The sequence below is a fragment of the Cottoperca gobio genome, chromosome 14, assembly GCF_900634415.1.
Source record: "Cottoperca gobio chromosome 14, fCotGob3.1, whole genome shotgun sequence".
In the NCBI taxonomy this organism is placed as follows: Eukaryota; Metazoa; Chordata; class Actinopteri; order Perciformes; family Bovichtidae; genus Cottoperca; species Cottoperca gobio.
Window position 1 is genome coordinate 22,076,668 of NC_041368.1, and position 24,157 is coordinate 22,100,824.

The following is a 24,157-nucleotide window of genomic DNA, read 5'->3' on the forward strand; positions in this document are numbered from 1 at the left end:
ATAGGAGCTGAGCTTCAACTTCTAAAATTCGAAAAAAACAAGTCACACCCAAAATTTTATTTTTGTCCATAATTGTCGAACATTTAAAAAGACAAATGTCCCAAGTGATGCATAAAGGTTAAATGATACTTGCAGCATAGTGCATGGGAAATTATCCAACATTAAAAACCTGAACGGTTTACTAAGCTACAAAGACACACGTTATCTCCACCTATCAAAGCAAAGCTCAAAGGAAAGCTCAAGGGTCTTAGTACAACCGGTGGACAGAAGCATTCAGCACAAAGAAGCTAAATATGAGCACTTACCGAAGACTGGAGCACAAACAGCTGGCTGAAGAGTTTGGTGAAGTATGTGGTCAAGAACGACCTATACTCCTCATGAGGTTCAGCAGCAGCACCTTTGCAAAACGCCGCCTAAAATCTGCCCAATAAATCCGCAGAAAGCTACATGTAAATCGTGTGAATTATATATACACAACATTAAAATGATGTTTCCGCCCGGTCTCGAACCGGGGACCTTTCGCGTGTGAGGCGAACGTGATAACCACTACACTACGGAAACTGCCTGAAGGTGACGCGTTCAGGAACATACAGGAAATTCCTGTTGCGTACTCAAATACAAAATAACAAATAGTACAAAATATAATAAGACTAGATCAAATAAGATCATCCATTATTAGTCCCACAACAGGGAAATTTGAAGTGAAATGATAAGCTTATTGAACTGTTAATTTGTTACTTCAAACAACACATGCCACATATACATTGTGTTGAGCTTAATGTGGTTGTAACTTTGGATGACGGGACTGCTCCACAAAAGGTATGTAATACCTGTGCTGACAAAGCCCTCAAAATCCCCAGCATGGAAACCAGAGGAGAGGCTCACCGTGGCGCCAAGAGCTCGGCAGAATGCTCTCCACACCTGTGAGACAAACTGGAAACGATACCTGAAGGGATTCCGTGGAGCCGAAACACATGATTGACCAGCAGCTCGGACGTCTCAAGGGCTGTAGGAAGCTTATGGAGGGCCACAAAGTGCACAGCTTTGGAAAAACGATCAACAATTGTTAGAATGGCTGAGTTACCTTGGAACAGGGGTAAACCCGTGACGAAATCGAGGGAAATGTGGGACCATGGACGGCTGGGAATGGGCAAGGGGCAGAGCAGACCAGCAGGTGGGCGGTGAGAGGACTTTCCACGAGCACACACTGTACAGGCAGAAACAAAGGCACGTGTGTCAGCGTCCATAGTGGGCCACCAGAAATGTCTCTTCAGGAGGGACAGAGTGTGGCCTATCCCCGGATGACAGGCAAACCGGGACGAGTGTCCCCACTGGAGCACCTGGGAGCGAACAGAGTTGGGAACAAACAGACAGTTAGGTGGCCCGATACCTGGATCTGGCTGAGTTTGTTGAGCCTCCTTAACCAAGGATTCAATCTCCCAGGTAACTGCCGCCACAACACACAAGGTAGGGGGGATGGTGTCAGGACTGGCAAGGACCTCTTCAGAGACATGCTGGGGAGAGAGAGCATCAGGTTCAATATTCCGGGAGCCAGGGCGGTAGGTAAGAGTGAACCTGAAGCGGCCAAAAAACAACGCCCAACGGGCTTGGCGGGAGTTTAGGCATTTGGTTGTTTGAATGTAGGCCAGGTTCTTATGATCAGTCCAAACAATGAATGGGTGTTCAGCTCCCTCAAGCCAGTGTCTCCATTCCTCCAGAGCTAGTTTGACAGCCAGTAACTCCCGGTTTCCTATGTCGTAGTTCCGCTCAGCTGGGGATAGGCGGTGAGAGAGAAAGGCACAGGGATAAGTTTCTGGTCTGAGAGAGAGCGTTGAGACAGAAAAAGTACTCCCCGTCGGGGAATCGAACCCCGGTCTTCCGCGTGACAGGCGGAGATACTGTCCACTATACTAACGAGGAAGGAGATGTCCACAGAATTCGTAAATAAGACTAGATCAAATAAGATCATCCATTATTAGTATGTATGTATGTAAGTATATAGCTATGCTGACAAAGTCCTCAAAATCCCCAGGATGTCTTGAAGACTTTGCTGTCTCTGTTCTTTAAGTGGGAGCTGGAGGCTGCCAAACAGGGGACCGAGTGGAGAAAGAGGAAGTCAGCAGTGAACTGTGCAGATATCATATCAGTGAAAAGCAAATATTGTTTCCGCCCGGTCTCGAACCGGGGACCTTTCGCGTGTTAGGCGAACGTGATAACCACTACACTACGGAAACTTCTTGCAGATTCCACTAAAGCCAACAGGCGTAACGACTCTTGTTTCCAACACAGGGTGGCGTGAAACTGCAGGCGTTCGAAGGGTGGAAAAGAAGTTTGACTCACCAGTTTCCCCACTTTTACCGGTGAGCCTAGTCTTTTGGCTGAAAGGGGCAGGAAGCCAGGAAATGGCCGGTCCGGTGGCACTCCCCTGTTCTCATCCTTCGGAGCCTCTCAGCTGGAGACAGTCGAGCACGACCCAACTGCATGTACTCCAGTTCGGGCTGAGGGTTAGAACTGGCACCCCCAAAAACCCCCAAGGGACGGCCAGCTGCTCTAGGGGGCTCTGGCTCAAGGCGCCACTGAGTAACCTGGTCAGATATCCTAATAGCTACTCTGATAGCTTCATCTAAGGACCTAACCTCCTCCCTGAGAGCCACCTCCTGACCAATATCCTTGTTAAGACCAATCTGAAATGCAGTGATAAGGGCAGAATCATTCCAGCCTGATTCAACTGCCAAACTGCAAAATTTTCCTATGTACTCACGGACACTGAGCTTGCCCTGTCGCAGTTTTGTTGACCTGCGAGCTGCCCCCGTACAGGGTGGTCCTGATGACCCAAACGCTGTACCTGGTTGGAGATTACAGTCTTCAAAACATCATAGTCCAATGGGTCCATGGTGGCTAGATCGTTCTGTCACGTGTGCAACAAGGGAAGGACCCAAACGCAGGACACAAACTTGGAGCAATAGGTAGGAGGTTTATTGAAGGGGTTTCCAGGGAAAGGGGACGGAGGACGGAGAACATCCTGCTCGTGGAGGCAGAGGGTGAAGTGGGTAGCAGGTAGCAGGCAGGCGGGTGGACAGGAAGCCAGGGATCCTGTAGCACAAAAACCAGTAGGAGTTAATACGAAAAACACACAAGCAAATGTACTCAACTATTACATGCTGTTGGAGGGGTGAGCATGAGCAACAAGAGGTCCTACGGCATGGGGCATTAAGATAAGCGATGTCTTCAAGGATATGCATACATATTATCATAGGAGCTGAGCTTGAACTTCTAAAAAAACAATCGTCACAGCCAAAATGTTATTTTTGTCCATAATTGTCGAACATTTAAAAAGACAAATGTCCCAAGTGATGCATAAAGGTTAAATGATACTTGCAGCATAGTGCATGAGAAGTTATCCAACATTAAAAATCTGAACGGTTTACTAAGCTACAAAGACACACGTTATCTCCACCTATCAAAGCAAAGCTCACGCTGGGTCTTAGTACAACCGGTGGACAGAAGCATTCAGCACAAAGAAGCTAAATATGAGCACTTACCGAAGACCGGAGCACAAACCGCTGGCTGAAGAGGTTGGTGAAGTATGTGGTCAAGAACGACCTAAACTCCTCATGAGGTTCAGCAGCAGCACCTTTGCAAGACGCCGCCAAAAAGCAGGAGCAACACATGTGTTTGTAAACTCCCCCTAAAGGCTGCGTTCAAGGACGCATCAGTAACTCCGGTTTTTACAGAAAACCAGGGGAGAAAGAAATGTGATCTGCCCAAAAAATCTGCAGAAAGCTACATGTAAATCGTGTAAATTCTATATACGCAACATTAAAATGATGTTTCAAATGTTCAAATAAGATCATCCATTATTAGTCCCACAACAGGGAAATTTGCAGTGAAATGATAAGCTTATTGAACTGTTAATTTGTTACTTCAAACAACACATGCCACATATACATTGTATTGAGCTTAATGTGGCTGTAACTTTGGATAACGGGACTGCTCCACAAAAGGGATGTAAGACCTACGCTGACAAAGTCCTCAAAATCCCCAGGATGTCTTGAAGACTTTGCTGTCTCTGTTCTTTAAGTGGGAGCTGGAGGCTGCCAAACAAGGGACCCGAGTGGAGAAAGGTCGCAGAGGGGGAAGAGGAAGTAAGCAGTGAACTGTACAGATATCATATCAGTGAAAAGCAAATATTGTTTCCGCCCGGTCTCGAACCGGGGACCTTTCGCGTGTTAGGCGAACGTGATAACCACTACACTACGGAAACTTCTTGCAGATGATGCGTTCAGGAACACCGGTTCGACTCCCCGACGGGGGGTTTATGTGATTATAATCGCTGAATCCACCTTGGAAAGAACGAAGAAGCAATGTTGGAAATATTACAAGAAACTTGAGAAATATTTCACATTTTATTTAGGTTTGTATAAAATTGAACCAACATGTCTTTGTCTATCTTCTCACTAAAATGCTATTAAATCATCTAGTATAACTAAAATAGTAATTTACATTATTTCACAAAATATGGCAAAGTTTATTTCATTTCATCAATACTTCAGAAAATATCACACATAACACTGTAAAAGATTTTTAAAATCATCATTTCTGAGGATTTTGTTTACCAACGGTTTTTTTTTAACATAACAAACCACATCTTGTTTGGTGATGACATTTGAATTGACAATAAAGCATAAGAGAAGTATCTCTATCTCACTAGAGCTGCATTTCCTCCTCAGTTTCGCGTATACTCCATGCCATTTCCCAAATTTCGTAGTTCCAGTAACCAACAACAATGGTGGTTAGTGGTAAACCCAAACAGAGAATTCAAAGCTGTTTTAAATCGTATCTGATGTCAGACTACCTATATATATTTCTCAACAGGTGGTGCTTCTAACTTTAAAAGCAACTTATATTTAAGTTAAAGTTTACTTTTAATTCAAACATATCAATAGGCAGCAATGACATTATTGTACAACCCCAGAAAAAAGGTTTTTGAGATCTTTCCCAAACTCCGGGCGGATGTGCAGGAAGTTGCCAGGAACAGTATACAGTAGGTACTGTACACTTGCTGCGATGTGGAGAGTTTAGACTGGTGGGCTTTCAGGTATACCTGAGGGAGGAGCGGGTAGGGGACCCAGTAGACTGAGTAAGTGAATCGGAGTAGTTAGGCGAACTGGTGTAGCATGGCGGGTTGTCAAGTTCAGAAGGAGATCCAATACTGTTGCTGGATGAGTCATCCGTGGAGGGATCCTGCAAAACAGGAAGACTTTAGCCCAAATCCAGTCAACAAAGTTAATAAAATAATATTTATGTTGTGGAAAAGGCTGCTAGGCTCTATCATTTGTACACTCATAGGTCCTCTAACAGTCAATAATCAATTATCAGCGACAGCCAATTAGGTCGGAGCGATCCTGCAGCTGTTTGTACGTGCCCAACCTTTCTGTTTGTAATTTTGTACAGAGCTTCATTAAAGCTGCATAATATTTAATTGTAATTCGTCTACTCTATATTTATGCTTCTTGACTATTGCAGTACTTTGCCTGTATTTCTCTTTCCTCTGAATGTGTTCATTGTATGCACCAAACGCCTTCAAATTCCTTGTATGTGACGAACCTACTCGGCAATAAACCTTATTCTGATCTTCATATTTTCCATTGCTGCTAATAAGTGATTCATATAATGTATGTTGTTAAATAGAACTGTAACTTCTCAATTTATTTAGCTACTGATAACCTATCAATTGTGGAGTTTTTTTTAACTATATTGTTGTGCCTCTAACATATAAAGTAACATTAGATGTCATGAGATTTTAAATTGCAACGAATCCCATGGTCTTTACTTTTACAGATTTTCAGTCTTGCTACCTTTTGTGAGTCAGGAAATATATTAAAATCAGAGCGAAAGATACCTTTTGCTGCAGGATGTAAAGTGAAGTTACAGCATTAACTCCATTATGCTCTGTTCTCTTTGGAAGCACATCATCTGTGGCAAAGCACAAAACATTGGACAGTCATTCACACATATTGCCTAAAGTCTCAAGTGGGAATATTCCAGTGTCGTCGCAGATTTTCTCATCACTTTTTGCATCAACTACTTTAATATAACAATACTATACCTGTGTGATTGAGTGGTGCGCAGTCAGAGTGGTCATACAAGCTGGAAAGAGACTTTCTCGCTTGATGCTTTTGCCTAACAAAATGATATCAAAGCGTTAATGTTACGATATAAAGCTTTCTAAAAATCTGTCTTTTGCTCGTCAGGGTTGATTGAAAAGCTTTTTAGCAATTCTTACTTTTTGGAAGGTGTCCAGCAGGCACATACTGTTACCAAGGTGATGAGGAGGAAGATGCCTCCAGTGGAGAGGATGATATAGAGGGAGCTTCTTCCTGGTAGGTGAAGCAAAATGACATTAATCATTAACAGTAAACAGAACAACAAGGGAAGATGCAACAAAGGAATATTTAGAAAATCTTGGAAGTAAAGCTACTTTTAGCCGTTCAAACACTTTGGTCCAGATATAAAAACTTTAAGGTGGATTGCCGTGACGTTTTGTACACGTTCCACCCCAGGATAAATGATTAAACACCATTTGTGTCACTCATGTGACAGACGAGGGTGTTTTATATTGAGCACTGTGTCTAGCATGATCTGTTTAACACTTGTTGCCGATGACGAAGACGATATCACTCACTGTAGACAGTCAGTCTGATAGGCAGGCTTGTCGTATTGCCCACAGGATTCTCCACCGAGCAGCTGTAGATGTCATCATCCGCCATCAACACCCGTCTGATGGTCAAGAGCTTCTGGTCAGGCGACAACACGAACCTCGTCGCATTGACCAGTGGCTTCCCGCCTTTGAACCACCTGTATGCAGTCTTGGTTCCATTGTCATGGGAGCAGTTGAGGACGACGTTTTCGCTGAGCTCCAGCACTGATGAAGTCTCCATGTGGATAAAGGGCCTCGATATGAACTCTGGGTAAAGGCGACAGAAGATTCAATCAATGTTCAACGTGTAAATAGATAATAAAGAAGCGCAAACAGACTCCATGTTTTTTGATGACCTTGAGATGTAAAACCGAACATTTCAGGAAAGACATTTCACAAACTGGAAGATGTACGTACCAAGTATCATCATCATCATCATCATCATCATGCATTAAGATTTATTTTGGCCACAGAAGCTAGAAAACGTAATGAGTAAGATTAAGGCCCTTAACATCAGCCCTGAAAAGGTTACTAGTGGTGGAGCCACAAAACGTCCCTCTCTTTTAGAGATCTGGAGACTGCTGAGTCATTGTTTTTGCTCATCAAAAGTACATTTTAAGTCTAGACATTCACTAAGATTGTAGCACAGTGTGGTGGAAACCACATTTTTGGAAAATCCCTGACATTTGGCTAAAGGAAACATTTCACATTACTGAAATGTAGATGAGCGAGGAAATCTTCAGGGCATCAGTTGGCAGGTGATTGCATTCTCTGCAGCAGTGTAGGAAGAAATGTTCGCCCTGACGCAGATTGTTGCTCCTGTGGAGCGTTGTTTCTCCTTCCTACTCTTCTTCAGGATACAGGTTACCTCCAGTCAGGCCTCTATGTGGGTAGATTTCAACTATTACATGCTGTTGGAGGGGTGAGCATGAGCCACAAGAGGTCCTAAGGCATGGGGCATTAAGATAAGCGATGTCTTCAGGGAGGTCGACAGGGCCACTTTGAGCAAGAGAAGAGTAAATCTGCATGATGGGTCATCAGCAGAAATATCTCACTGGTAGTTCGTATCCTTCCAGATATTCTGAGGTGTCAATTTCAGGAGCAGGGCATCAAAACAAACAAATATCTCTGGAAGCTGCCATCCTCCAGACTCGACACCTGCACATAAAGCAGAGCATTGCAGGTCTGCCGGATCTCCTGGACCAGCAAGGGCTTTCAGCAATTTCTTACGGCTCATGGTGCAGCAGTGATGAAGAAAATATAATAAATACTACTGCTTGAGGAGTCGGACATTATGTTATTTAAACAGCCCGTCTGTTTTAATCTGAGAAGTTATCTTCTTACCATCCACAGTGAGCGTGATGCTGCCCTCTCCTGTAAACGTATCATCTGTGATGGAGATCTCCACGTCATAAGTTCCGTCATCAGAGAGTCGGAGGTTGTGGAGAAGCAGAGTCCCATTCTCAAACACCAGGATGCGGTCACGATACTCAGGCCTCAGAGTCCCGATGATGTCAGTCCCGATCGACTGGACAACAGTGACAGACTTTTCCCTCTTGAGCTGCCACTTGATGACCGGCAGGTCGAGGCTGAAGCTATTGTAGCGGACAGACAGCAGCGCCTCCCCCCCGACTGTACCTCTAATGAGAGTGTTGGGGATCGTCATGTTCACGGCCAGCACCCCACCTGCAGAGGAACACAGAAGAGAGGTCCCTGTGTTAGATCTTATTTTGCTGTTGTGTTGTCTGTCCAAGTGCTTATAATATGTATATACATCATATACTGTAGTAATTGTATTATTAATTACAAGCGTGGGATTAAGTGTTTATAGAGGAAGAGACTCTAAGAGGAGTCTACCTGTTGTCTGAGATGTTTATAACTATTTATAGTTTAACATAGTCAACTCTATAACTATCATGTTGCTGAGAATCGTGAAATCTTTATACTTTATATCCCATGTTGATAGAGGACAGTTCTGCAAACCTGCACCTTTTTTAAATTGTATTTATTTATATAATATCTGCACACACCTCAGTGAGAACAATCTGTCTACTGCATTAAAGTTCAGATGACCGACACACCCATCCAGCCCCCCCGACCTCGCTACATAAAGGAATTAAGGCATACCGCTATCTATTGAAACAGCTGTAACAGCTGTATGAACAACCAATAGTTCTCGCACACAGGCAAAATGTAAACAGTCGTCATTATTCGCTGTACATACAGTAGATACACTAGTGTGGGCGCCACGGCCCGTCCCTGCTGTATACTGAACCCAGTTTGCATGGCAGAGCCACATTACCATGGGAACAGCTGTCATTCCTTGGGATGGGCCGGCATGAGCCAACAAAAGTGGCGATTGTTTGTTCAAATGTCCTTCTTGGCAGTTCATGAAAAGAACACTGGGAGCAATCCAGATGCCATGCTAGCTTTGCAGAAACAGAGCGGCTCAGTGACTCTGCTGCTCGCCGCAACAATAGCAGGACAGTGATGAGACACATCCACAGCTGAGCACAACTGAAAACACTGGTTCTGTCAGCCTGCAGGCACAAATACTGTATTACTTACAAAGGGTGGGCACAAGACTGTAAAAGCACCCACACAGCCTAATGAAACCCGATACCCCCGACAACAAATACTACCTTTGTGATAATGCTCAGTTTTCAGAGAGTCGTCGATTCAATTTACGTTTCAATACATGTTCAGTATTATGCATAACACTGCAGGAATGACCACAGACCTCTGGTCATATCACATTGTGTCAAACCCTGTGCATGTTGTATTAAATATGCAACTTTAAAATCCCCATCACGTCTTGTTAATTGTAGATTAAACTATAAATATGAGCTTTTTCATCCAGCAAGTGATTAACAGCAGAAACATCTATGTGTGCAGTTTGATTCCCTCTTACTGACAACAACAAACAAACAAACAAGACTTCATTTATCAGCAGTAACTCATCTGCTGCAATGTAAACTATGACAAACAGGATCTTTACACAATCCTTCAGACGCAGTGCATAAACATTAAACTTTAAAGCATATTGTAAAGTAGAAAACGTGACATACCTGAATGGAAGGAACCGAGACACATGAGCAATAAGATCTGGGGAATTAATTTGGCTTTTGAAGGAGCCTCCTTCTCTGCCTTCATCTTGGGTCTCAAGCTTTGTTTTCCTCCGAGACAACCAGCATGATTCGAGACTCTGGGCAGGACTGAGAACACAGTCATTCATTCAGGCTCTGCTGGGAATGAGTACATGTTGTTCTCAAAAGCCAATGTAGAAGCAGGACAAAAGTGTGTGTGTGTGTGTGTGTGTCTGGATGTCCGTTTTGTACGTTTAGTTAGCTTCATGCTTTTATTGCAACGATAACTGATATGTTCATAAATAAAACAAAAGCTTTGACATCACAATACATGAAACTTGAAAAGTGTAACTGAGAGTATCTTCAAAGGAAAGAACAAGGTGTAATAAAAACACACATTTACTGTAGTAAATATCTTATCAATATCATTGAGGTAATACAAGCTGACGGTCAAGACCTCGGACTCAGGGAAGGAAGACTCAAACACACGACGCCAGAAACAAATGGAAAGTGTAGAAAAACAATGTTTACTTCAGAAATCAGACGCTCACGATGAAGATATAGAAACTGCTCAGACAAATAGCACTTCTTGATTCGCTGGTTCGCTGCTCATGATATAACAAGACGAACTGGCACAAGACAAGGGGAGACGGGACTGTTTATACAAGAGGTGAGTGGGAACAGGTGGGAACAATCAGGGGCGGGGCCGACGCTGACCATGGCGGGAAGCCACACAAAGACAGGAAGTAACGGGATCTGGGTTGAGAAGCAAGAGGTAGGTACAAAATAAAACAGGAAGAGGCATGACAGACAGTGACTGACAAGACAAACCTCATGACACTGACAGTCTGGTAATCAAGAGAAAAAGGTCGGGCTGTGGATTAATCATTTGGGGACCATGAATATCTACAATTTCCATTAGTCTTCAAGACAAAGTGTCATGGACGCAAGGGTTGCTCAAAGGAAATGTTGTCCCGCTGGTAGTATGGAACGGTCCGGGGTCACCAATTATTAGCAACTATCCTCTGGGGACCATGAATATCCATATTGTCCATTTGTGATATAGTATCTTGCTCTGAACCGACCAGCTGACCAACCGGCTAACACGGGCAGTGATGCCTTTCATGTTATTTGGTTGTTTGGCGCAAACAGTGAGGACAGCTGGGACATATATATGTATATATATATATATTGTTAATTATTAATTGGTGCTGAATGAAAATGGTTACTAAATACATTTTAAATGGGGGAAAAATCCAATTCAAATATACACACACATACAGAATGTATTCTAGACGCTCATTAGCATATTTCAGAACACTTCATTGTGATGTTGCTAACGTGACCTCATGATAGAACATATCGTTACGTCATCGTATTCCGGTCACAGTTAAGAACACACACACACACACACACACACAGTGGCAAACGATACAATTCATTAGTTACTAGTTATAGACTAGTTATTAGTCCTTTGTTGATGGAGAAGATCTCTGCACAAAAGACTAACACTCGGGGTTCTCCAGCCCCGAGGAGAGTTCAAGGTAAGTGAGAAATCCAGACGAGAACCTGCAGATGACTTATCAAGTGGAGAATAAGTGGAGAGAGACCTCTGATTCCTTCTGTAGAGCTCTCTCATCTGAGTCTATGCTGTGAGATGATCAAATAAAGGACAGGTCCATACATTTATCGACTCTGATTTACAACAAATTGATGTGTTTTTGTGATTTGTAGAGCTCAACAGCAGCAGTTCAGCATCTGCAAAGGACGGCCCGACGAGGGGAATTATAAGGAAGGCCAAAAATACCTTCAGCAAAAGTAACAGGATCTCTGAAAGTGAAGACTCGAACACCTCTGAGGAGGATGTCACTGTGAGAGGCGTGAAAATCAGAGATGATGGAGAGGGACCGTCAAAGAAGAATAAGGAGAGGAGAAGATTTGAACTTAACAAGTACGACGAAGAGACGGCTTCCTGCTCAGGTAGGGTTAGGGTTAGGTAACACAAGGCTCAGACAGTGGTGGAAGCTGTACTCAGGTCTTTAACTTATGTAAAAGTATAAGCATCAAAATATACTTAAAGTGCTTATTATGCAGAATGGACACTTTTAAGAGTAATGTATATTATCAACTTATGGATATGTATTTAAATGACTGATTGTCTACGCTTGTACCTGTCAACAAGTGTTTCCTTTTCTCATCTGTAGAAAGCTGCAACACATCTGCAGAGGTCGTGAGCGGCAGAGGTGGTAAGAGGAAGAAGAAGAAGCGAACCAAACCAGATCTGTCCGTAGAAGCCCAAAGAGGTCAGTAGATAGTGATACATGTAGAGTTTATCTGTACGTGAAGTGTAAAATTAGGATTTATATCGGGTATAACATAGGAGGGATTCATATTAGAGCTTAGGTAACATGTAATTAGTGTTCCTCACAACTGTATTAACACTAAATGTGTCTGTTTAGCTAAACTTGAGGCAAAATACAAGCAGCAGAATCAGCTCGGCAAAGGTGGATGTGGATCTGTGTTTGCTGGCTATCGCAAAGCAGATCATTTACATGTAAGTGTTACACACACACACACACACACACACACACACACACACACACACACACACACACACACACACACACACACACACACACACACACATGGTCAGGAAGTGCTAACCAAAGTTCTGTTTGTTTCTCAAAGGTTGCCATCAAACACATCCCAAAGAACAAAGTCTTCTGCAAACATGTGGTGAGTGAGAAACACCTTCTGTCTTCATCACTTTGGTTCTGGAGCTCCTCTCCCTCAACCTCCAACGTTGTTGTGATGTTTCAGGACAATGAAGGGAAACAGCTGTCTGTGGAGGTCGCCGTCATGTTGAAACTTGCGGCCCGAACAAGAGGATCTGTGGGGACGTCAGCACCCGTGGCCCTGTTGGACTGGTACGATCTGGACCAGGAGCTGGTCCTGGTGCTGGAGAGACCAGTTCCCGCAGAGGACCTACTCCAGTACATTAAGGTCAACGGAGGCTCCTTACAAGAGGAGGAGGCCAAGGTGGGCTGCTGTAGGAACCTTGTGTGTGTGTGTGTGTGTGTGTGTGTGTGTGTGTGTGTGTGTGTGTGTGTGTGTGTGTGTGTGTGTGTGTGTTTTATAACCTTTTTACAGCAACTTAAAGGATTTTCTTGGGCTTATTTTCCTAGTGTTTGTCATCGTTTCCGTTGATTATGATAACATTGCTCTGATTGAGAAAGGTTGACCCAGGCTACACCCACTCCACTGAACATCCTTTGAGTATTTCAGCGCCTATGGGCTTAAAAAAGATGGTTTTAGAACCGTTGTTTCCTGCTGTTGTAGTCCACTTGCAGTCACAGCCTTGAACAAATGTAAAACCACCCTCCGATCTCTCATGTGTCTCTTGTTGTCTCTCAGATCATACTGAAACAGCTGGTTGATGCAACAATTGAACTTCAGGATCAGCGCATCTTTCACCGTGACATCAAGTTGGAAAATATTCTGATCGAGACCGGCTCAGACATCCCTCGTGTTCGACTTATTGACTTTGGACTGAGCTGCTTCGTCAAGAAAAGGTCCTGCTACCACATCTTCTACGGTAAGATGTCTCTCCTGCTCTCCTTACCTATCTGCTCCTCCAGCGGCTCATCCTCACCGTCTTATTATTATGTCTGTAGGTACTTCTGCTCACACTCCTCCAGAGTGGCTCAGTCATTGTGCCTACAGGGCCGGCCCCACCACAGTGTGGCAGCTGGGGGTGGTCCTGTTTGAGACGCTCCACAGCGAAGCGCTCTTTCAGACCACCAAGTTCATCAGAAAACGGCTGACAATCAGCAAAGATCTGTCCAAAAGTAAGAAGAAACATGTCAACAGACACATATCTGTTCATTTTAGCCTCCCCTTCATGTTTCTTCTCTTTCTTTCTCTTCAGATTGCCAGGACTTCTTGCAAACCTGTTTGTCCAAAGACCCCCAGCAGCGCCTTACCCTGGAGCAGCTCCAGCTTCACCCATGGCTTAGATGAACAATCCATCCAATGCCGTACATACTGTAAGTGTCGTCTAAGTACTAATGCTGCACACTCGTGGACAGGACATGTTATTATATTGGACTTGCATTAATTGTTGGCCTTTTATTTGCAGATCCTGCAGCACCCTCAGCCGTCCCAGGAGGGGGATCTCTCTAAATAAGGTCTTTCCTCGTCTTCTCAGGGAGCTTGGGCCGGAGTCAGGAGCTGCTGCAGGAGACATTATGTAGTGCAAGATGTGAAACTAAGCCAAAATAAACTTAAAAAAAAGCAGCTCAATCTGTTCTTAATGCCACAGAGAATCATCATACTCTTTTATAATTTTACTTTACAAACTTCAAAAGGTTTTGGTCTCCATTAAAGCGGAAGACAAAAGGCAAAATAAATCATTTGTAAATAAAAGTCATGTGGAAAAAAATTGCTCAAGTCCTCTTTCATTAATAAAATACCTCAAAATAATGATGGTAATAATAAAAGCTTTTCAAAGTAAAGGTACAAGGCAGTCGAAAACATCATGAATGAAAGGATAAAATACTATAGAACAGGAAACAATTAGATATGACATATAGTTTGTGTGTTTATTTGTGTGACACCTGTCACTTTAAGACTTTACATCATCACCAACCACCAATGAGGGAAGACGCTGAGTTGCTTAGCAACAGAACCCAAACAAACAGCCACTGCGCTCTCATCTCAGCCAGGTGAACAGCTGGAGCTAATTATATTGCTCACACACTGTTGATGTTTGGTTCTTCCTGCGATGGCTGAAATCTCGACCTGTGAACCTTCTGAGCTCTTCAATCTGCTCAACAGGTGCAGCCGTGTGTCGAGGCTGGCAGAGGTCAACTTCCTCTGTTTGCTCGGTAAGAGATGAGTGCAGCTCGTTAATGCTGGAGTATTAGAGCTTCATGTGGCCAGCGTGCGATACTATCACTCAGCACACTTTGAAGTAGTGTTGCTCTCTTGCCTACAAAGCTCTGCGAGGTGTAGAACATAATTAAATGCCAATAAACCTGAATGGTTGTTTTATTTTGTCTCAGACAGAAAGATTTAGATTTCTATTGGATGTTTTGTGACTTCTGGATATGAGTTGGATTTGCTTCATTTAACTTTGTTGTCACTATCTTGTGTCTCTCTTCTAGATGCTCGAGAAACTCCAGATTACAGAATCAGTCACATCATAACTGCTAAAAATGTCAAAATGGTACGAAGGTCATCGTTTCCACAGTCGTGTGACAATTAGTGTTTGTAAAATGCTAAATCTATTGATATTAATTAATAGTGTTATCACACATGGAGTTCAGTGATACTACAGCAGGAAGGGATTTAAATTCACTACCAATTAAAAATAAGGGGAATTAATAATGCACAGATAATTATTTAATACTCTGGCAATTTATTTTATTATTTGTTTTTGTTGTGCTTTGAGATTTGTATTGCATGTCGGTGGGTGTTTCAAGAATTAATTACTTATTATAATTATTTTTAAATGTTTAGCTTGTATCTGCTTGTAAAAGAAATGAAGAAGCTAAATGTAGAAGTAGTTTCCCTCTTGAATGATATAATATTAATAGATAAAGATCCACTTTTATTTGAGATTAGAGGATGAAAGGGTTAATTTATTTTAATGCTACTTTAAAAGATTCCCAGAATGCAGTTCAGTTTCTTAGTTTCTTCATATTTAGGATTATTTTGTTTTGAAATATTAATATATTTTGGGTTCTTTGTAGGATTCAGACGGCTCGTTCCTCCTGCCAGAGGCTGTGGAGGTTGACAGCATGCAGCACGTGGTGGTCTACGACAGCAACACAAGCTGTTCACGGGAACAAGGTAGTTGTCTTTACACGACTAGTGTCTTCAAAGTAGCACTAGAACATCTGGAGTGTAAAAAAAACCCTGATCTGCTCTGGTAGTAATTCACTTCAGACAACACACATGTGTTAGTTGATGTTCATCACGTGTGACTGTGTTTGCAGGCCGAGCAGTTGAATGTGCTCAGGCTCTGGCTGAAGTTAGCATCTGTCCAGTGCACATAGTGAGCGGAGGCTTCCAGAGGTTCTCAGCTCTGTACCCTTTCTTAAGAACTGAGAAGATCCTGTACACCATCATGGTAAGACACACACACACACACACACACACACACACACACACACACACACACTTGGAGGCTTAATACACATAATTAAGGTTGTGGATAAATGATCCAAATCACTGGACTGAAGGGAAAAACAGGAGGATTAAATCCAGTGATTTGGATTCCAGATGTTCGCCATCGCTGGAACTGAATGATGGTGAAACAAATGTTTAATTAATACGATTACCAAAGACCAGGTGACACACAGTTGACCTGAGATTCTGGGAGCTCAAGGTCAGGTCCTCAGGTCAGGTCAGGTCCCTTTGAGGTGACAATAATAAATACAGTTGAATATCTTTCTGAATATCTCAGGAGCTGGAAAACCTGAAGACTTATCCCGTGGAGATCTTAGCAGGACGTCTGTATATGGGAGACCAGAAACAAAGCGCGGACTCCAGCATCCTCAAAGACCTGAAAATCAGCGCCGTCATCAGCATCTCACAGAGCGACACTCTGGAGTAAGACGGCCGGATGTTTGAAACAACATTAGAGACAGAATAGTTGCTGTTGTAATTTATTTAGATTTCTTTTAGATCTATAAAAGGGATCCAGACCGTACTCAACATCCCCGTGGCCGACTCAGTGAAGGCGGATTTATATTCAAGTTTTGACAGACTTTGCATGCTCATTGGTAAGTCGTGCTTTAAATCTGAATATATTCAATGGAAATATTCATTAGTTTTAATCAAATTAAAGAAGGAAATGCAACGCTAGATTTAAGGATTTAGGAAAAGCAAAAGATAATCAGATATTGAACTGAAGGTGTTTCAGTGCATTGAATTTATAAAGTCAAAGGTCAGAGGTCATTTGTTTTGGAGCAAGAATATTAATGATTAAATGGTTTTATACACAGTAAAGATGATATAAAGTTTATAAAGATATAAACTTTGAATTATATAATCATAAATATAGTTTTGGTTGCATGCATTGGCTTGATTTTGTTCACTGAAACAAGCTTCGATCTTGTTTTTCAGGTTCACACATCGACTCGGGCTCTCGGGTGCTGACAGTGTCCCAGCAGGGCAGAAGCCGCTGCAGTGCCGTCACCATCGCCTTTCTCATGCAACACCTCAAATACACACTGGAGGCAAGTGCGGCTCATTCAGTTTGGTGTCAGTGTGCAGAAACTCTAAGATAAGAGTAAGAAATTAGTTTTCAAAGCGCCGGACGTGCTTGTGTACAACATGAACAGGAATGTAAAGATAACCGTGTGGTTCTAAGGTGTGTTACGTGAGAACAAGATCCAACATGTTGATAAGCATGCTTGAGAGATGCTGGAGTGGTTTTGAATGTTGCACCAGCTGTTTTCCCCCTTGCTGCCAGTCTTTGTGCTATGTGTAATGAAATAATGACATTTTGGGAAATAAGCTTATTTGCTTCTGGGCCAAATGAACATTTTAGATTTAATACTAAACGTTTTGTTGATGCCCGTGTGATTCACTGTGTTTAAATCTTAAGGAAGTCAGATGAGAGTCAGCTGACCGGCGTCAGTAAGAGGCCATTGTGCTGAGGAATATAATGCTATTGGGGGGTCTTTTTCTTCAGGACGCCTGGAAGCACCTGCTCAAATGTAAACCCAGCATGAGGCCAAACACGGCGTTTCTGCAGCAGCTGTCCGACTGGGAGCTTCACACCACGGGAACACAAGTGACCGATATCTCTCAACCTCCTTTTTAGCAAAGGAACTGCTTCCACGATGAGTTTGTTATTTTGTACATTTTAAGGTGAAAGAGGTTGTTTTGATGTATTGATAATTAAATAAAGTGATATATACCATATATATAAATACATAATACATGCACACCCTCTTATATACATCAATCCCGTATTTAATCCATTAATTATCCCTCAAATGTGACTCTTAATTTAAAGTTTCAGGAAGTTTTAAATACAAATTAGGCTGTATTTACTTGCAAAGTTAATTTACACTTAAAAAATACTTAAATCCATTTTTAATCAAGGTGAAAGTGCTCAGGTTTTGCATTGTAAGCGAGTGTTATCAATTAAAATGTACTAGAATTAAGTGAAAGCATGCGGATAAGTCAGTTTACTGTATTGTATAGTATCTAATATGCAGGTGACCTTCACATAATCAGCCTCTCTGTCACCTGCAGAGTCAGTTGAGCAACCTGCAGACTAAAACACTGCAGATAATGTAATATAACATCATCTTCTTTCACATATGTGTTTAAATGCTCCCTGTATTTCAAAATGACTCTTCAAGGATGTCCTGTATATGGACATAGTTACCACATGTAAGGAAACATCTCTCTGTTTTGTATTCACAAACATTATTTTATGAATAAATGTCATTTTGTGACATTTACATGTACTAGTTGTACTTCAGTCCTTACATGGCGGTGCCAGAGGTACTAACAGTATTGGAAATGATAGGTTCCCCCCTCTAGAGTCGCATAACATCAGCTCTAAAAATACAGACCACATGCCAAGTACAGTTGTGAAATATAATGTATCTTGCAGGGGACAGAGTGCCTTCCTTGCAGAGAATCAAACAAACAACCTGTGTAACTGAAATAGCTATGTTTCTGTTATATATTATATATATTATATATATTTTCAAACCTATAGTTTGGAGCTTTATGGTCAAAGCTGCCAGTAAAACAGGGTTTATATGAGATAATAGTGCTGCACTCAGGGTAGCATATTTTCAAGACACACAAGCGGTTTAAAGGTCTTGTTGTATGATTGGCTGAAACGAGACATCTGATTGGAGCAACTAGTCCAACGCGCACGACGCACACATGCACTTTCGTGGACGTCACCGTGAGCTATGAGAAAACCGGACGTTATACGTGGCCTTAAAAAATAAAAGCACAACAATTGTAATTCTTCAAATGTTTTTAGATTGGACTGTACAACTGTTGCTTTAACTCATTCGATTTAACACAAGTTAAAACACAACAATATACACGGAGATTATACGATTTATTTGTATCTTGTAAAGTAAAATAAGCCCTAGTTAAGATGCTGCATTCTTGGACAAAACTCAGCATGTGAGCTAAATATGTGGTCTTCCTTGTTCTTTTTCAATGTCGGAATTGCAAAATACATATGTTTAGATAAATAAAACTACAAATAAGCGTTTACATAAGGCCATAATTCAGATCAAAGAACAAAAATAATACAAAATAAAGATTAGGTTTGAATTTTTGCACTTCCCCAGCAATAACTAATTTCTAAACCCTTTAGCCACACAAGAAAAAGACATTTACAAATACATATTTCCGGGGAAACCTTCAAGACATTATTAGAAAATAATCGTGGGGGAACAAAAAAATCACCAAAACAAAACAGTAATTACTTTTATTTTGAAGGCTGGGACCGGAAGTAACACTTGTTCGTTTGTTTTTATCTGACTGAATATTGAATATTGCCGAACTCCAGGAGCTTTCTTCATGTCAGAGTAGAACATGTTTACTCCGTCGGGTTTCACTGAATGCCAACGCGAATGGCAGGATTTAGAGAACAACTACCAACAAATTCAGGTAAATGAAGTTAATGAATCTCCTGCTACATCTATGAAGTGAACCCGGGTTAGCTAACAGTGTAGCGGGGGGGAGGTGGCGGTTGGACCCACCCTCGGCAGTTATTTATACTTTTACAAAAACTCTACTTTTAAAAAGTAAACTATATTACCTGTGCGGAAACTGCCACCGGAATGGTTGTCACGTTGTTCCAGCACGGCACTGTTTTGGAGGAGCACCACCAAGCCACAACAAGTACAATTAGATGTTACTTTCACTTTACCTGTTTTTATTCTACTTTATAGTTGTACTACTTTACTACGAGTGGAATATTGTACTTATTTACTTATATACTTATGTACTTATTTACCTTTTACTACTACTTACTTTATTATTTTCTCTCCTCCACATTTATTTGATAAGTTAACTTGTTATTTAGCAGATTCAGGTTATTAATATAGAATATAAATATTATTACACATTAAGATACACATGTATAATGTATTAAAATGAGATGCATCGCTAATTATAATCCAAAAATATACATTATTCTGCACAATGAGGACTTTTGCTTATGGTACTTTAAGTGCACTTTTGTACTTTTACTTTGTGTTGAAAAATACTATATTTTCTCTGAAATTTATCTCAAATGTGTACAAAAGCATAGTCATTGTTGCTGGAACACAAGTGGCATGTCAGACGGTTGTGTTATGAATAGAAAGCAAGATCACGATTGCAACACAGCTAATTGTGTCACCGTAGGTCACATGCTCAGTGGAAAAGAGTAAGCCTCTGTCTATGAATATACCAAAACAGTCCCTCCTCACATATATACACACTTACTTAACACACGCTGACTAGAGTAAATCTGTGGGGAGAACAAGTCAGGCTATTATCATGCAAAATATCTATACAATTAAAGTCTAATAGCAAAAAACAAGATCAAGCTACTTCCTTATTGAAGGACCATTCTGGTTTTATTTTGAAAGATTTATTGGCATCTCTTAAGTTGCAGATTTGTTAACAAATAAAAGAATACAACTTTATTTATTCCCTTTTCCACATCCAGGACACCCATCGTCTATATAAACAGAAACTTGAGGAAGTGACCAAACTGCAAGACAGCTGCTCTGGTGCAATCTCCCGTCAGAGGAAGAAACTGAAGGAGCTCACTGCGTCACTGCGAGAGTAAGTGAGAGTAAGAGTATTGATCAGCGATAGGGTTGGTTGTTTTCAGTCATTTACTCTCTCTGTAATTCCAAAAATGTTAAAACTTCTTAATTCCAAAGCTTGAGGGGAATGTGAGACGTGCTGCACTGGCCAGCTTTGCATTTCACATTGCAAATATTGCAAAATGCAACATTGTCTGCACACAGTTTTGCAAAGTAACCACACTTGGCACCGCTGCAGAGGAGACATCGTTTCTCTCTCTGTACTGAAGTTACTCTCAGATTTGCTTTCAGGTACCGATATTTGGCACAGATTTAATGTGACTCTTTACACGATAGTACTGATGTAATTCTGACGGTACCCTTAAAAGTACCAAATTCAGTACCCAACACTAATCTGAGATTAATTGAGAATTTGCTGGGAGTATTTATGAAAGGGCAAATCAATAGATTACATCTTTTTATGTGTAATAACCGCTCATTCGAAGTGCAGCAGCCCATATCTCTTATGTATTCAAGTCTGCTGTTTCATGAACGTGTAATAATGTTTTTCTTTCCTGATTTAGATGCAAAAGAAATCATCCCACACCCAAGTTGGATCCCGAGGACGTGGAGGCCATCGCTGAAATCGAGGGCACCATCAAAGACCGAGACGATGCTTTCTCTGAGATGGAAGCTTTTCTTCCAAAGAAGAACGGGTGAGATTCTGTCTTATGGTTTATTGTGTTCAAACAGATCTGATGCATGCATACATTTTAAAACAACAACGTTATTGACATTGTGAATCTCTTCCTGTTTAGGTTATACCTCAATCTCGTTTTAGGAAACGTCAACGTAACACTCCTCAACAAACAGTCAAAGTAAGTCACACTGAAGTTCCTTTTCTTACAACTCCAAACGATTAACATCGTTTCATCGTTTCAGGTTCGCCTACAAAGACGAGTACGAGAAGTTTAAACTGGTCCTCACGGTCCTCCTCTTCGTCTTCTCCTTCACGTGTCGCTTTCTGTTCAGCTACAGGTGAGATTTACAAACACGTTTCTACGTTCGCAGAGCGCAGCGATATTATGCTGTTCTAACATGACACAGGATAACTCCTGGTGCATGGAAATGGACTTTTAATCGTCACACGTGTAGACGGCACCGCGAATATAAACTCTGCATTTAAAGGAAGGTTGTAAATAAGTATATAAATAAAAATATATATATATATTTATGCACCTTTTTGTTGTTGTTTCAGAGCTCTAGATGCCCTGTTCAACTTCCTGTTGGTGTGGTACTACTGCACACTCACCATCCGGGAGAGTGTCCTCATCAGCAACGGCTCAAGGTCGGCAACAAACTGACCGTCTCCGCTGTTTTCATTAAGTCACATTCTAATGCCGGGACTCCGCAGTGTCACCTGTGGGGCTCATGACACATGGACATGTATACATAATGTCCTGCAGCCTGTATCGACACCTAACTTCCTGTTTGTGTGGCAGTACTACACACAGCCCTGTAGCCTTCAGTGTCTGTCCTCCATGTTGTTTCAGGATCAAAGGCTGGTGGGTTTTCCATCACTACGTGTCAACCTTCCTGTCTGGAGTCATGCTCACCTGGTGAGTGATGTCACACACCTTTCTTTAGAGGAACAGTTGTTAATATCATACTCTGTGTTTGAGCTTCATTCTAAGCAGAGGTTGTGTGTGTCTGCAGGCCTGAAGGCGCTCTCTACCAGATGTTTAGGAACCAGTTCCTAACATACTGTCTATACCAAAGTAAGACATTTAAGCTGTGACTCATTTCCACACTACATTCTTACTCTATGAAATATACGCTATACGCTAATCAGCTAAGTGAACCGTCAGTGGTTTGCCAACGCCTTAAAATGAAGCAAAGCCTACTTGGGATCTTTCATCACAGGATATGACGACAGTGTGGACATGAATTGTGACATAACACAACATTTAGTTCCTGCTTTATGTTGTTATGTAACGTTCAAAACTGTAACCGTGTGCTGCAGAGCTCATAACTCTAAATCAGGGGTCAGTTTTCTCCTCGTATTTATTCATTTTAAGACGTTTTGAGGCCCAAAGAGATAAAAGTATCCAGTAATGTAATGTATGTATGTCTTGGAGGCAAATCCAACACAACATACAGTATATACAGTATATACTGTATATACAGTATATACAGTATACAGTATATACAGTATATACAGTATATACAGTACATACAGTATATACAGTATATACTGTATGTACTGTATATACTGTATATACTGTATATACTGTATATACTGTATGTACTGTATATACTGTATATACAGTACATACTGTATATACAGTATGTACTGTATATACAGTACGCACTGTATATACTGTATATACAGTATGCACTGTATATACAGTATATACAGTGCATACTGTATATACAGTATGTACTGTATATACAGTATATACAGTGCGTACTGTATATACAGTACATACTGTATATACAGTACATACAGTATATACTGTATGTACTGTATATACAGTATATACAGTACATACAGTATATACTGTATGTACTGTATATACTGTATATACAGTATATACTGTATATACAGTACATACTGTATATACAGTATGTACTGTATATACAGTACGCACTGTATATACTGTATATACAGTATGCACTGTATATACAGTATATACAGTGCATACTGTATATACAGTATGTACTGTATATACAGTATATACAGTGCGTACTGTATATACAGTATATACAGTGCGTACTGTATATACAGTATATACAGTATGTACTGTATATACTGTATATACTGTATATACAGTATATACAGTATATACTGTATGTACTGTATATACAGTATGTACAGTGCGTACTGTATATACAGTATATACAGTACATACTGTATGTACTGTATATACAGTATGTACAGTGCGTACTGTATATACAGTATATACAGTATGTACAGTGCGTACTGTATATACAGTATATACAGTATGTACAGTGCGTACTGTATAACTGATATCTTGGCCAACATTTACCTTCTTTTTGTTTGTTCTCTGTTCTGCTTGCAAAGTAGGCTTTGTGCAGTTCCTGCAGTACTACTACCAGAGCGGCTGCTTGTACCGACTCAGAGCTCTGGGGGAAAGACACAACATGGACGTCACCGTCGGTGAGTCACAACCACTTCCAGTCACCAGCTCGTCAGTTTCTATTATTAAATATATGACATGATGATAAATTAGCGTGGCTGATATTATTGTCCGACTTGTGTTTATCACAGACAAACAGTCGACTGTTCTTTCCATCATCTGCCAAGTCTATGTATTCCTCCTGTTTACACTGTAGCTACGCAGGACGCATATCCTCTCATCATGGTAGATAAACTCTCCTCTCCTCATCCTCTCTCCTCCCCTCTTCTCTCCTCATCCCCTCCTCCTCTCTCCTCTCCCTTCTCCTCTCCTCTCCCTTCTCCTCTCCTCTCCTCTCTCCTCTCCTCTCCTCTCCCTTCTCCTCTCCTCTCCCTTCTCCTCTCCTCTCCTCTCTCCTCTCCTCTCCTCTCCTCTCTC

General features: G+C 41.4%; 4 protein-coding genes and 4 non-coding genes across 9 annotated transcripts in view; 3 read left to right on the forward strand and 5 right to left on the reverse strand.

Moving 5' to 3' along the window:
- Positions 1-488: 488 nt before the first annotated feature.
- trnav-cac (transfer RNA valine (anticodon CAC)) lies at positions 489-561 on the reverse strand. Its single transcript has one exon. It is a non-coding gene; the product is annotated as a tRNA-Val (tRNA).
- A 1,287-nt stretch (positions 562-1,848) lies between these two features.
- trnad-guc (transfer RNA aspartic acid (anticodon GUC)) lies at positions 1,849-1,920 on the reverse strand. Its single transcript has one exon. It is a non-coding gene; the product is annotated as a tRNA-Asp (tRNA).
- A 241-nt stretch (positions 1,921-2,161) lies between these two features.
- trnav-aac (transfer RNA valine (anticodon AAC)) lies at positions 2,162-2,234 on the reverse strand. The gene has a single exon. It is a non-coding gene; the product is annotated as a tRNA-Val (tRNA).
- Positions 2,235-4,191: 1,957 nt separating this feature from the next.
- Positions 4,192-4,264, reverse strand: trnav-aac (transfer RNA valine (anticodon AAC)). The gene has a single exon. It is a non-coding gene; the product is annotated as a tRNA-Val (tRNA).
- A 129-nt stretch (positions 4,265-4,393) lies between these two features.
- Positions 4,394-9,942, reverse strand: LOC115018458 (hepatocyte cell adhesion molecule-like). The gene is made up of 7 exons (XM_029447392.1): positions 9,769-9,942; positions 8,045-8,386; positions 6,686-6,967; positions 6,287-6,380; positions 6,110-6,183; positions 5,903-5,976; positions 4,394-5,244 (listed from the first exon to the last, which is right to left on the reverse strand). Exons 1-7 carry the CDS (start codon positions 9,929-9,931, stop codon positions 5,095-5,097), a joined length of 1,179 nt encoding a protein of 392 aa, XP_029303252.1. The 5' UTR covers positions 9,932-9,942; the 3' UTR covers positions 4,394-5,094.
- Positions 9,943-11,266: 1,324 nt separating this feature from the next.
- Positions 11,267-14,071, forward strand: LOC115018809 (serine/threonine-protein kinase pim-1-like). The gene is made up of 10 exons (XM_029448031.1): positions 11,267-11,330; positions 11,521-11,766; positions 11,991-12,089; positions 12,246-12,340; positions 12,475-12,522; positions 12,607-12,825; positions 13,201-13,381; positions 13,461-13,634; positions 13,715-13,832; positions 13,925-14,071. Exons 1-9 carry the CDS (start codon positions 11,267-11,269, stop codon positions 13,804-13,806), a joined length of 1,218 nt encoding a protein of 405 aa, XP_029303891.1. The 3' UTR covers positions 13,807-13,832; positions 13,925-14,071.
- Positions 14,072-14,431: 360 nt separating this feature from the next.
- Positions 14,432-18,257, forward strand: styxl1 (serine/threonine/tyrosine interacting-like 1). Its single transcript, XM_029448464.1, has 8 exons — positions 14,432-14,672; positions 14,952-15,013; positions 15,540-15,639; positions 15,786-15,919; positions 16,256-16,401; positions 16,477-16,574; positions 16,918-17,030; positions 17,489-18,257. The coding sequence occupies exons 1-8, from the start codon at positions 14,570-14,572 to the stop codon at positions 17,618-17,620; spliced, it is 888 nt and encodes a 295-aa protein (XP_029304324.1). The 5' UTR covers positions 14,432-14,569; the 3' UTR covers positions 17,621-18,257.
- A 1,020-nt stretch (positions 18,258-19,277) lies between these two features.
- Positions 19,278-24,157, forward strand: part of tmem120aa (transmembrane protein 120Aa) — a 6,953-nt gene continuing 2,073 nt past the window's right edge. The window contains exons 1-9 of one of the 2 annotated variants that reach the window (XM_029448148.1): positions 19,278-19,449; positions 20,498-20,616; positions 21,164-21,295; positions 21,398-21,457; positions 21,522-21,617; positions 21,838-21,927; positions 22,133-22,198; positions 22,296-22,357; positions 23,668-23,760. In XM_029448148.1, coding sequence (XP_029304008.1) covers positions 19,375-19,449; positions 20,498-20,616; positions 21,164-21,295; positions 21,398-21,457; positions 21,522-21,617; positions 21,838-21,927; positions 22,133-22,198; positions 22,296-22,357; positions 23,668-23,760 — 793 coding nt within the window. In that variant the 5' untranslated portion in view covers positions 19,278-19,374. Of the gene's footprint in view, positions 19,450-20,497; positions 20,617-21,163; positions 21,296-21,397; positions 21,458-21,521; positions 21,618-21,837; positions 21,928-22,132; positions 22,199-22,295; positions 22,358-23,664; positions 23,761-24,157 lie in introns of both variants that reach the window. The other variant, XM_029448147.1, reaches the window with a different exon arrangement.